The sequence below is a fragment of the Agaricus bisporus genome (genome assembly GCF_000300575.1).
Source record: "Agaricus bisporus var. bisporus H97 unplaced genomic scaffold AGABI2scaffold_10, whole genome shotgun sequence".
NCBI classification, from domain to species: domain Eukaryota; kingdom Fungi; phylum Basidiomycota; class Agaricomycetes; order Agaricales; family Agaricaceae; genus Agaricus; species Agaricus bisporus.
In genome coordinates, this window is record NW_006267345.1 from 1,546,260 (window position 1) to 1,559,950 (window position 13,691).

The window sequence follows — 13,691 nt, forward strand, 5'->3', positions numbered from 1 at the left end:
CAAGGGAGTAAACCGGCACCGGCTGTAGAAATAGAAGGAGAACAGGAATGGGAAGTGGAAAAAATCCTTAACGCCAAATGGTTCCGCGGAAAGAAGCAGTACTTAGTTCAATGGAAAGGATATACAGCAGAAGCAGACTCGTGGGAACCTGAGGAGAACTCGACTAACACCAAAGAATTGATTACTGAATTCCACCAACTCTATGGGGAACTCAATAGGATACATGACGTCCTACGTGACACCGGGTTCCAAGAAAGGGAACTACCTAATCGATTCACAGCCAAGGCCTTATTCGGATGGGATGACAAACAGTTTGATGCCGAATATCTTAAGAAGTTGGAACGTAATTGGCGAACGTGGAGGTCTTGAAGGATCGTCTCCGGAGGAGCCGACTTTAAGGAGGGGGGTACTGTTAGAACCTTGCCAGAATGTCACGGCGTTACGCTATCACATCTGTCACATATTTTATTACGTAATAATTTCCCCCTGCTGCTACAGTTCGACGGAGGCTAAACTATCGGCATACTGCTAAAATGGCGCAAGCTACAGATTTACCAATTGAGCTCATCGATCTTATCTTATCTTTCTTACCTCCGAATCATGCGGAGCAAGTACAATGGCGAAGACAGGCGGCGGCGATAGGAAGAGAGAGTCGGCCGGTAGGTTGGGACCTATTGGGTCACCAGTGTAGGGAATGCGGGAGGATGACGTTAGCAATCTGGGATGCAGAGGAAGGAAAGGCGTGGGTAATACAGAGGTGGTCAGCGTGGGTGGCTCGGTATTGGGAACTGTCCAGGTTCTTTGACGTACTATGTCCGTGTGATGTGTTGTTGGGTAACTACTTCGGGAATCAATGGTTTGTGTGAGTAGAATACCTGTTTAGGAGTTGTTTGTACTTGTGGACACTTTTATGATTTGTTTGGTGTTGTTGACGTTTTTATGATCAATGTACTTGTGTTTACTTACTTCTGACTCCACTCTTCTTTTCTCATGTCAAATGTATAATTAGTTTACTTTCTCATACGTACTTCTTTTCTCATGTCAGCATATAAATAGTTACCTAGTCTGTGCGCCGTAGTCTAGGTATATAAAGTAGGAAGAAACTTGTAGAAGACTCCATTGAGTTCTCTTAGGTTCACGCCTAATATAACTTCTGTCACTATACTCCCTAGTCCTTGAGTTTAGGTGTGACCTGTGACATCACAGTCACAGTCGCCCTAACATTCTGCTCCTCATGATCCCACATTGCTAAGGTCATCCTCCCACACTGCCTGCACTGGTGATCCGATAGATTCCAACCTATCAGCCTGTTCTCTCTTCCTATAGCCGCCGCCCTCCTCCGCCACTGTACTTGCTCCGCATGATTTGGAGGTAGATAAGATATGATTAGGTTATATAGTTCAGGCGGTAAGTCTGTAGCTTGCGCCATTTTAGCAGTATGCCGATAGTTTAGCCTCCGTCGAACTGTAGCAGCAGGGGGAAATTATTATGTAATAAAATATGTGACAGATGTGATAGCGTGATGCCGTGACATTCTGGCAAAGCTCTAACACTACCTCTATACCCGGAAGCCAGATGAGGAAATTACCTGATACAGATACAGATATGATAAGATAAACTTATCTAGATTAGACTAGACGTATCTGGGAGTCGAAACGATGACTCAGGACTTCAGGCTATTCTAAGAAAAGGTGTTCCTGGGATGAACCTTGGGTCTGGTAACAGATCCTACTAAGAACACATCCTGAGGCACTTCCCCTGGGCAGGAACTCCAAATTCCTGATCCGTTCCAACCGAAGGAGAGATCCCTAATCGCTCCGAAGGCTTGGGAAGATCAGTGCAACTTATGGAACTGTACCTTACCAATCTATACCCCTGTAGCTACTTATCTAGTTTTATTCTTGGACGTTTTTCCCATGTTTACTCAGCTTTCTCATGTACGTGGATATGTTCTCATTTAGTATCTCTCTCGAATATAAAAGACCAGGTGCAAGGGAGGGATAAGCAAGCATTCTTGCCCCCACTTTTGCACTTCGGACATTGCAGGTGCATTTTTGGAATATATAAGTTTTGCTTCGGTCGTAGACCACTCACATTCTGGTCCTGGGGCCTAGACGCAACCTTTATATTTGAATAGTACACATGTATTATGTAAACTTTATGCAAACATTACCATAAATATTATTTTAATAATACATGTGTACTATTCAAAACATATGTAAATTAAAAATGCAATAAAGTTCAATTTAAGACTTTTGTTTGCATAAAGTTCAAATATGTTTTACATATTACATATGTACTATGTAAATTAAAATTATGGTAATGTTTGTACTATGCAAATTAAAATTACGGTAATGTTTGCATAATTTTTGCATAATACATGTGTATTATTGAAATATAGAAGTTGTGAGAGCTGATTGGCCCCAGACTTAAGGTATTAAAATGGGCAGCTGCCGCTATACCCATGTTTATACTCCTCGATGAAAGAGTTGGAGCGCTTTTAGGTAGATTTTATAACTGTCCATTAGGAAGTTTTGCTCTATATTTGGAGAGTGCTTTTTCTGCATTTTCTAGGGAGGAACGTGGTATCCAAAAATCGTCTTCGTTTCCATATCCCTTTCAGTGAACTAAAAATTGTATTCCTCGGCCTTTCCATCAATGTCCTCGGATTTCTTCAACTTCGTATTCTTCTTCTTCATTGATAATGTCAGGTGGAGGTGGAGTGGGTTTCTTCTGACTGTCAAACTCCGGGTTTCGGACTTTCGTTAGGAGCGATGTGTGGAAGACGTCGTGTATTGCCCAAGTATCAGGTAACTTCAGTTTGTAAGATCGATCGCCGATTTGTTTCAAGATCTCGAAAGGTCCATATCGTTTGTGGTCTAGTTTCCAAGTCGGACGATTGGAATGAATGTTCGTCATTTCTAACCAAACTTTATCTCCTTCGGCAAAGGGTTCCTTGTGGTGCTTGTTGTTTCCTCTTTCTCTCATCATCTCGTTGTTTGCTTCCATCGCAGCTTTAGCTTCTTCTCGCACGTTCTCTAATTCTTCGATCAAGGAGGTGGCGGTGGGGTTCGTCGTTTCAACCGTGATATTACCTTTCCATGGGTGAAGTCCGTAATTCAGGAAGAATGGGGTTTGTCCGGTGGCAGCGTGGGTTTTGTCATTGTAATGGAATTCCGCCATGGGAAGCCATCTCGTCCAATCGTCTTGTCGATAATTGATGAATGCTCGAAGGTAGGTTTCAATTTCCTGATTCATCCGCTCTGTTTGACTGTCTGTCTGTGGGTGATAGGCCGTAGAAAGGTTCCGTTCAATGCCTAGAGCTTTGCATAGGGATTCCATAAATTTCCATGCAAACTGTGGTCCTCTGTCGCTAATAATTCGTTTCAGAATTCCATGATGTCACCAGACTTCTTCCTTATAGATTTCCGCAAGATCCATGGATGTGAGCAACGTGGTAGTGGGAACGAGGTGGATCATTTTGGAGAATCTGTCAACGATAACAATTATAGCATCCTTCTCCTTTGACTTCGGTAGTGGTCCAATCATGTCTATGGATATTTCTTCCCAAGGTTTGTCGGGGATGGATAATGGATTAAGCGGGATGTGATCGGGTCGTCGAATGGTTTTGTTCTTCTGGCACATGTCGCATCCTCTGACATATCTTCTGATATCCGTTTTGATCGTGGGCCACCAAAAGGTCCGTTTAACTGATTCTAGCATTTGGTACGTTCCAGGATGTCCGGCGTCGGGGGAATTATGATGATTGTGAAGAATGAAATCTCTGATCTCCTGATTATCTGGAACATAGATCCTTCCTTGTCGGTAAATGATTCCATTGTTCTCCCATACTTTTTCTGGCTGCTTCTTCATCTCTTCTATTACTCTGGTTTCTCGTCTTTCACATTTCCTAATCTTCTCAAGTAGGGTTTCATCGGCTATGATTTCGAATCTTTGATTGTGGAGTAAGGTGACATCATAGATGGGAATGGATTCTTCAAGTCTTCGGATGAACATTTTCTCCTTGAACATTTCTACTCCTCGGTTGTCGTTAGATGTGTCGGGTTTGATTAGTCTTGACAGGATGTCTGCTTTGGTGTTCGTCTTCCCAGGAATGTGTCGTAGAAGGAAATTGTATTCCTGTAGCATGAGGTACCATCTTGCATGTCGAGCGTTGAGCTTTTGAGGTTCTCGGAAATATTTGAGGTTCTCGTGATCTGTCCATATCTCAAACTGCTCCTTTGCATCCAATAGGTAGTGTCGCCATAATTTCAAAGCTTTTATGATGGCTAGTAGTTCCTTGTCATAGATCTCGTAGTTTCATTCGGCTTCAGATAATGTTTTCGACATGAAGGTGACCAGGTGTCATTTGTCTTCTTGTTCCTGTGATAATACTGCTCCTGTTCCATAGTTTGATGCATCTACTTCAACTCTGAATTGTCCTTTGTCCTTGGGTAATGCTAAGACCGGTTCGCTGGCGATAGCTTGTTTGATTTGTTCGAAAGCTTGTTGTTGTTCATTGTTCCAATACCATTTCTCCCCCTTTTTAGACTTCAACTCGTTTAGTGGTTGCGCAATGGTGCTGAAATTCTTGATAAATTGTCGATAGAAATTCACAAAGCCTAAAAAGCTTTCGACTTGTTTGACCGTTGTAGGGACCGCCCAATCTCTTATTGCCTTGACCTTTTCTTCTTCCATAGTTGCCTTTCCATTTCCAATAACCGTTCCTAATACCGTTGTTGATGAGACGTTGAATTCACATTTTGTCCATTTGAATGACAAATTGTGTTTCTCCATGACTTTGAGGAAACATATAGTTCGTGCTTCCAATTCTTCATCGTCCTTTGCTGGAATGATGAAATCGTCCATGTAGTTGGCTAAAGATCCGTCTTGTATCATTTCTTGAAAGATTGTCGCCATCATACGTGAGAAGGTGGTGGGGGAATTACTCATTCCAAAGAACATGACCGTTGGTTCAAATAATCCGCGATTCATCAAGAATGCTGCTTTCCATTCATCTCCTTCTCGTATCCGAACGTTGTTATATCCCCAGATAATGTCCAATTTGTTGAAAACCTTGGCGTCTTTGAGTTGATCTAATACTTCACTGATGAGGGGTAGTGGTGTCTTGTCCTTGATCGTGATTTCGTTCAGTTTCCTATAATCCTGACATAATCGTAGTGAACCGTCTTTCTTTGGAACGAAAAAACATGGTGCTGCATAGGGTGATTTCGATGGTCGGATTCGATTGGTAGCCAGATTTTCATCCAAGAATTTGTCCAGTTCTTCTCTCTCCAGTGGTGTCATGCTATAAACCTTTGATGATATCTCCGTTGGTGCATTTTCCGTGAAGTTAATTTCGTGATCCCATTCCGTTCGTTCTGGTAGTTTGTCGAAGTTCTTTCTGTTGAAAAGATGGGCGAAGGGTTTCATGTATGCTGGTAAGTCCTCAGGGTTCGTTGGATCTGGTTCCTTTTCCTCAGTGTCTTCGTTTGATTGTAATCGTCGTATACGTGGTTCGAAAGAGATGTCGGTATGGGGAAAAGAACATGATGTGGGGCACCGGTTGAATTTGATCATTCCTTGTTTCCAATTGATTTCGGGGTTGTGGTTCGTTAACCAATCATGACCTAAAAAGAGGTCGGATGATTGTAATGGAGTGACGACCGCGTCCAGTTGCTCGTTATGACCGTTGATGTTTAGATCCATCTTCACGAATTTGGTGATATTCTTCTTTCCTGCTATCGTTCCATCTGAATTCCTGCATGTGATTGGCCGTTCCAATTTCTTCGTCGGGATCTTCTTCTTTTTTACTAATCCTTCGTCGATACATGTGTGTGTGCATCCCGAGTCGACCATGGCTGAGACTTTGAGTTTCTTTCCGTTTGTTGTAGTGAGGAGGGGTTTTACTTCCAGTTCTTGCACTCCTAGACATTTTTGAGGGACAACATATCGATTGTTCATTTGTCTAGGTACATTGGTTCGCGAGGTTGTGCCTACTCGGAACCATCGGAAAAACCCTGTTCCTTCTTGGAGTCGTCTTCATCGTCAGAATCCTCGTTTATCGCTCTAATCCTTCCACTCCTCTTGTTTCGGCAATTCTTCGCAATGTGTCCCAATTTCCCACAACTGAAACACTTGAAGCTCTTCTTCTCTCCAAAATTCTTCTTCTTCTCTTCGCAGTCCTTCCCGATGTGTCCGAACTTTCTGCATTTGTGACATTTGGGTTTCCCATCCTTGTCCCATTCGAATTTCTTCCATCCTATCTCCATTGGTTGTCCACTTCTTCCGTAAGTGATTCCAGTTTCGGTCTTCTGATCAATCCTTTTCATCGTCTCTAGTCCTGACCCAACTTGTAGAATTGCGTTATTCCAATCTTCTCTCGACACCGGAATGTCTTTCCTTGGATATCCTAAGATCGTCTTGAGTTCTTCTTCAAAAGTAGTCCATGTGTATGTGATGTCGGTGGCGATTTTCTCTGTCCATATGTCGGCAAAACAGCTGGGGACTGGTCCTTTCAATCGTACGATGGTAGCGATAATCTTCTGGTCGGTGTCTGTGACCTTGTTGTATTTGAGGAAAAGCGTCATGCTCCTCCACCATTCTGAAAACTGCTCTCTATTCCCCCCAAAATCCTTTGGGTTCGGGATAAGCGACTTGAGTACATCTGTCTGTGTACTAACGGTTACGGCGGCGTCATTGCTCATGTTGTCGTTGTCTCGGGTGTTCTGATCGTCTGTGTCGATGGTGTTCTCGTTCTCTGTCTCTGTGTCGACGGGGTTCCTAGTGTCTCTGTAACTCCTAAAGTCAACTGGTTGTCGTTTCTTCTGGTTCTTCCTGTTCTGGTTTCTCCTACTAGATCTGGCTACTCGTTTGTAGTGTTCTTCGTCTAGACTGTCGTAGTCGTTTCTCTCTGTGCTCATACACTACTTCTCTGATGCCCGTGTGGCTAAAATCCGTCTGATGCCCGTATGGCTAAAAAATTTCGGTTCTGCAGCAAGAGTAAGCTGCACAGTACCCTTCCAAGGTACTTACTAGTTGCAAGGTGAGCTAGGGACGCTTTACCAAATGTTACGACCTTAAAGCAAATGCTCAGGTTGCAGCGAAGGCAAAGACTTGAGGGCGAGTAAGGGGAAAAGCAAGTTGGTAAAGTGTAGGGAAATACAGAGAGTACTGTATCTACGCTTACTTATACTAAGACTATCTACCCGAGGTAACTAACTATAGAACGGGCTGAGTAACCATGACCGAGGTAGATGAGTAATCAGTGAGAATGAAAGTATAAACTAGGAAGGAGGATGATCAATCATGAGAATAGAAGATTGATCATGAGAAGGAAAAGATATAACAGGTAACATGAAGGATCAATCAAGGGAACAATAAGAATGATCATGAGAAGGAAAAGATAAACAAGGTAACGTCAAAGAGAAAGTGACATGGGAATGAATGATGGGAGAAGTATAGGTGGAGCAGAGTATATCCAGGGATGTGGAAATGAGTAAGCATGATGACGTCCCTCCTATAGGTTGGTAAATTCATAACACCAAGGCTCTGATAATTCAGCTTGGGAGATGAGTGGCTCTCCAGTCCCTCCCCCAGCTTCTACAAAACCTAACAAATTATGGGCTTGAGCTCTTCTCTTAGCCTGAGCGTCTGCAATTATCAAGTCACACCTTCCAAATTTGATGTTCAGCCAAGCCACCGCTCAGACAGATGCTAGAGCTCTTTGGAGTTGGTTAGAAGGCCAGTATGGCCAAAAAGGACCAATGTTTTCCTATGAATGTTTTGTAACAGCTCAAAGTTTCAAGATTAATGACTCTGCTGATCCATCGTCTGTGATTGCAGATCTCTACGTCCTCTTTGCCGCTGTTGAGAGCACTGGTGCGACAATTTATGAAGGGAGTGTTTGATAGGGAAAAAAAGGCAAAGAAGGTTGTGGGAGATAGAGTAATAATCTGAGCCATAAGTGGTGACCAACAAGATTCAGTCAAATTTAACAGAAGACATTCCAGGTTTGCTCTGCTGCTTCAGTTCAATGGAGGCTAAACTATTGGCATACTGACCATGGCAAAAGCATCAGACTTACCACCTGAGCTCTACAATCTTATCTTATCTTTCTTACCACCGGATCATGTGAAACAAGTACAATCACAACCTCTATATTTCAATAATACATATGTATTATGCAAACATTATGCAAACATTACCATAATTTTGATTTGCATAGTACATGTATACAATATTATCTAAAACATATTTAAACCTGATGCAAACAAAACCTTTAAAATGAACATTATTGAATTATTTTTTTACAAAACTAGGTGCAAGTTTCTGGATACATGAGGGATATTCGGGTGTATGTTGGTATGTGGGCTTGAACTTAAGCTTGGCTGGCTTAAGTTGACTCTGCTGAAGTGTCAGACTATGGACTGACTGTCAGGGAGGACACGTAAGTTCTGTAGTAGGTGATCCAAGGCAAGAACATACGGTCAGTTACCCTGGCTGGATAAAGTTAATGACAAGTCATTGACAAAAAGCCAGTAAAAGGTGGAATTATTTTTACAGAAAATAGATGTCAAGAGTTTTTTAGTAGCCGGACATTGTGATTCTTGCATTTAGCAAACCTGGGAGGAGACTCTATTTAAGAGATGAAACCTGGGGGGAATAGACACTGCAGACTCCTAGCATCTGTTGACTACTTCAGCTCATTCCTCATTTCCCGTCTATATCCTCTACACAAATATGGCTTTTGCGAGTGAAATTGAAGATGGTGCTATGATTATCTCCTCCCAATCTAAGGGCTCCGGCTGGATGGATACGGGGAAGATAGCTAAGGTGTTGTCAGATGTCCAAGACAATTCATTTTTCACATTATAGTGGTATGTGTTTTGGTGGTGATGAGTAAACCTTGACTCATCATTGTTGCACCATATGGTTTAGGATGATGAGGCTTCCTCCAAGGGGTGGACCAGAGAGTTCTTCACAGCCTTTATATTTGAATAGTACACATGTATTATGCAAACTTTATGCAAACATTACCATAAATATTGTTTGAATAATACATGTGTACTATTTAAAACATATGTAAATTAAAAATGCAATAAAGCTCTTATGTTTGCATAAAATTTAAATATGTTTTACATATTACATATGTACTATGTAAATTAAATTTACAGTAACATTTGCATAATGTTTACATGATACATGTGTTTTATTTAAATATAGAGGTTGTGCTTAACCGAGCTGCTCCAGTTGGTGCAACTATGGTCCAAAGCCATTCTCTCCTGGCCTCTTTATGACGTGAAATCTGGTTCGAAAAACGGGTCTTGTAACTTAAGATACTTGACTCGAGCTCTTCCCCCCGGATGCCATGCCCGAGACTAGCACAACCTCAATATTTCAATAATACACATGTATTATGCAAACATTATGCAAACATTACCGTAATTTTAATTTGCATAGTACACATATATTATCTAAAATATATCTAAACCTTATGCAAACAAAACCCTTAAAATGAACATTATTGAATTATTTTTTTACATATGTTTTACATAATATATGTGTACTATGTAAATTACATTTATGGTAATGTTTGCATAATGTTTGTATAATACATGTGTATTATTGAAATATTGAGATTGTGTAGGTATCTCAAAGCCATAAATAGACTAGTGTCTATCACCAGAGAAGAGGAAGCAGTGGCGGAGTCTACAGCCGGGATGCTGCGGGAGTGTGGTGGGGAGGGGGTATATTTTGCTCCCACTTGGACTTACTGGCCACCGCCGCTTGGGAGTGATATGGGTGCTGGGACCATATGGGGGTTCTCATGCAAGTCAGAAATGACGGTAGAATGGGCGGAGAGCTTGCTGAAGTCCATTACATGGGCTAACCGGAAAGCTATTTTTCGGGAAAGTGAGTATTATAAGCTTGTCTATCACTTCAGTGCTAATTACTACTGTAGTCAATGCCCAAGGAGAGTGGATGTCCCGGTTCCAGATAAGGTTGTCTGGAATGACTGATCACTCGGTGGGTTTGAAGGCAAACATGTGGTTTGGGAGGGATTGCTTTGAGCATATGGGTGCGGTCAGAGATGCCTGTATGTTTCGCAAACGGGGCCCCGCATTCATGGTTACTAAGATTGGAGGGGGTACATATGACTACTGGGATGGCATCATCTCACGTAGCCGAGGCCTGTCCCTTGGTTAAGGATATCCATACATGGAGGTCTATAAACAAGTTTCTGCCATTAGTGGTCAAGGAAAATTTGTGGTGGATTGAGAATGTAAAGCCGATGGACAGGGCGTTGAGCGGTGAGGGAGCTGCTAAAGTTGATGGATTAGTACAGGTGATTAAGGCCTTGGAGAGGCAAGTAGCATTTCTTAAAAAAGAGATGTGGAAGCTTAAGGCTAATGATCTGCCTGAAAGCTCAGCTGCTGGTAAGCAGGGGAGAGTGGGGTCAGATGGATCATTGGAAAATGAGAAGTCTGTATCTAAAAAGCAAAAGAAAGTGAAGAAAGGGGATAAGGAGGGTGGCAGCAAGGAGTCAGGTCCAAGTCAGGTAAAGGATTGACGAGTGGTAAAAGTAATGGGCCCATGTTATAGTGACCCCAGCCCGGTCCTAAGCACAACCTCAACATTTGAATAATACATATGTACAGTATTATGAAAACATTATGCAAACATTACCATAAATAAAATTTACATAATACATGTGCATTATATAAAACATATCTAAACCTTATGCAAACAAAATATATAAAATTAACATTATTGAATTCATTTTTTACATATGTTTTATATAGTACACATGTATTATGTAAATTTTATTTATGGTAATGTTTGCATAACGTTTTCATAATACATATGTATTATTCAAATATTGAGGTTGCGAAGCTGGGGCGTTACATCTATAGAAATACTCAGAGTTCTAAAGCATAACAAAGGATACCTCCTCGATGAATCGAGAAGAGTAACTCAAATGTGCCGTTATAGTACTAAGAGCTTGAGAGCGGTTTATAGAGCTTAGCAATTAAGTCTGACAGTTCAAGCGTATAGTTAGACTAAGACTTTGTATTCGAGTCTCCACCTAACCAAGTAGAAACATTGTTTCTACATGGTGAAGTTAAGCGACTTATATACTTTACAAGTAGTCTATATATATAACTATGATCAACTTATTAAGGTACCGAGACTCGACCCGGGAACGGCTTGGGAACAATAAAGAAGTTTTTGTAATACTAAAATAGAAAGAAGAACTTCTTCGGAACAAATGATTATTAATTATAGAAAGCTAAATATGTAAAGTAATCTGGATCATTAAAGTGGATCAATAAGAGATATAAAACAATCACAATCAGAGATGCGAAATATAAGTACACACAACCTCACAACCTCTATGTTTGAATAGTACACATGTATTATGCAAACATTATGCAAACATTACCATAAATATAATTTACATAATACATGTGTACTATGTAAATCATATGTAAATTAAAAATTCACTAAAGCCTATTTTAAGGCTTTTATTTGCATAAAGTCTAGATATGTTTTACATATTGCACATGTACTATGTAAGTATTTACAGTAATGTTTGCGTAATGTTTACATAAAACATGTGTATTATTCAACCTCTATATTTGAATAATACACATGCATTATGTAAACATTATGCAAATGTTACTGTAAATTTAATTTACATAGTACATATGTAATATGTTTTACATCTGACTGAAGATGCTGCAACCGCGCTCGCCCACCACGTAAGGGCCAGTTGGAGTAAAAAGAAAGAAATGTCTGTGCTTGCATTTGATATCGCACAATTTTTCCCTTCTCTCAATCATTATGTACTTGTAAAAGTTCTCGAACATTCTGGTTTCAACAGTAAAGTAGTTTCCTTTTTCTCTGACTATTTAGTTAACAGAAAAACAAAATACAAAATCAACAACGACATCTCGGAGCGCGATACTCTCTGCTCTGTACATAGCGCCTCTCTTCCATATATTGGACAAGTGGATATATAGTGATGACTGGGATTTGTCTAGCTATTCTCCTATTTCTTCTTTTCTTTCATTTGTAGACGATGGAGTTCTCATAGCTACGGGACCGGATTACGAACAGACTCATAGTAGTTTGAAGGAGACATACCGCTTTGTAACTGACCTCTTCACAGAATTTGGGTTAACCATGGAGCATACCAAGACAGAGTTATTCAACTTCGCTAGCAAGGGAAAATCAATGGAGGACCCCGATATCGACCTAGGATTCGCACCATATACTGGAGCCACTCCACTCAAACCAAAGAAAGTATGGAGATACCTTGGCATCTTCTACGATCGCACACTCAAATTTCATGACCATATCAAATATTACGCAACCAAGTCAATTTCCACAGTCAAATGTATAAGGATACTTGGAAACTCGGCGCGTGGACTTTCACCTACGCACAAACTCACGTTATACATCACGTATATTCAACCAGTAGCCACTTACGGCTTTCGCTGCTGGTACCGCCCAGGCCTTCCAGGATTTCGCAAGAATATCCTTATGCTCAACAAGACTCACAGACTCGGAGCGTTCTGGATTACATCAGGAAAACGGGATTTTTCTTAATTCTGCTTAGAGCCACTTAGAGCTACTTCAACTATCTTAACGACAAGCTAAGAACATAAAGAAGGTTCAGAAGCCCAAGAATACCCAGGTTACTTAAATGGTTCTTAGAAATTCAGCTCAAAGATAAAAATAAGAAAACCAAGAACCAAAGAACACTAAAAAGACTTGACCTTCTCAACAAAACATTATATACTTAGCTTAAGGAGAAAAAGAAGAAAACCAAGGATCAAGGAATGTTTAAAAGAGCTAGATTTTTTCAACAGAAGCTTAAAGTGAAACAAGATCATCAACTTTTTCGAGTGTAAACAATTTTATTTTCACTATAAAACATGTTTAGAGAGACATTATGTTGTATGCTCTGTTCTACTGCTTGTAAAATTCCGGAAAAATCACGACAAATCTTAGAATATTAAAAAAACATAAGTTTATATGTATGTTTTTGTCGAAAACATACCCGTTATGGAGATATCAAGATTCCATCATGGGGGGGGGGGTCATTGTCAACTGCAGATAGACTTGTCGTAAAGCCTGCTCTACCACCCGGAGAATTCTGGAAAAATCACGACAAATCACAAAATATTAAAAGAACATAAGTTTATACACTGGGCCGGAGAAACAATAAGGCATGTGTCTTATTGAATTAATATTGAATAAATATCAAGCGTTGGATCCAAATAAGTCAGCCGAACTATTGTGACTGTATTGTGACGTTAGTCACAATCTGTAAATAATTGTATGCTTGTCTTATTAAGTTATTATCTAAGCCTTATTAAGCACATATGTAAACAAATAATTTCAAAATTTGTTCATCATAATACGCATGAGTTATTGAAGCCTTATCTTGGTCATTAACTCAAAACAATTTCAATAAATCAGCTGACTTATCGAATATATACACTGGGCTATAAGCCACGTGGCAAATTGAATCTAAATTGATTTTCTTGTTACAAAAGTGTTACTTTGTCACGAAAAAATCAATATATATTCAATAAGTCAGGTGGCTTATTGTGACTCCGGCCCAGTGTATATATTCGATAAGTCAGCTGATTTATTGAAATTGTTTTGAGTTAATGACC

At 40.4% G+C, this 13,691-nt stretch overlaps 3 protein-coding genes across 3 annotated transcripts; 2 read left to right on the forward strand and 1 right to left on the reverse strand.

Annotated features, from left to right (window-relative positions):
- Nucleotides 1-5,996: 5,996 nt before the first annotated feature.
- AGABI2DRAFT_121448 (hypothetical protein) lies at nt 5,997-6,923 on the reverse strand (the record flags this gene model as incomplete). Its single annotated transcript, XM_006455469.1, has 1 exon — nt 5,997-6,923. One exon carries the CDS (start codon nt 6,921-6,923, stop codon nt 5,997-5,999), a length of 927 nt encoding a protein of 308 aa, XP_006455532.1.
- A 2,799-nt stretch (nt 6,924-9,722) lies between these two features.
- Nucleotides 9,723-10,694, forward strand: AGABI2DRAFT_145653 (hypothetical protein; the record flags this gene model as incomplete). Its single annotated transcript, XM_006455470.1, has 4 exons — nt 9,723-9,915; nt 9,965-10,099; nt 10,188-10,561; nt 10,662-10,694. The coding sequence occupies 4 exons, from the start codon at nt 9,723-9,725 to the stop codon at nt 10,692-10,694; spliced, it is 735 nt and encodes a 244-aa protein (XP_006455533.1).
- A 1,495-nt stretch (nt 10,695-12,189) lies between these two features.
- Nucleotides 12,190-12,615, forward strand: AGABI2DRAFT_121449 (hypothetical protein; the record flags this gene model as incomplete). The annotated part of the gene is made up of 1 exon (XM_006455471.1): nt 12,190-12,615. The coding sequence occupies one exon, from the start codon at nt 12,190-12,192 to the stop codon at nt 12,613-12,615; it is 426 nt and encodes a 141-aa protein (XP_006455534.1).
- Nucleotides 12,616-13,691: the final 1,076 nt, after the last annotated feature.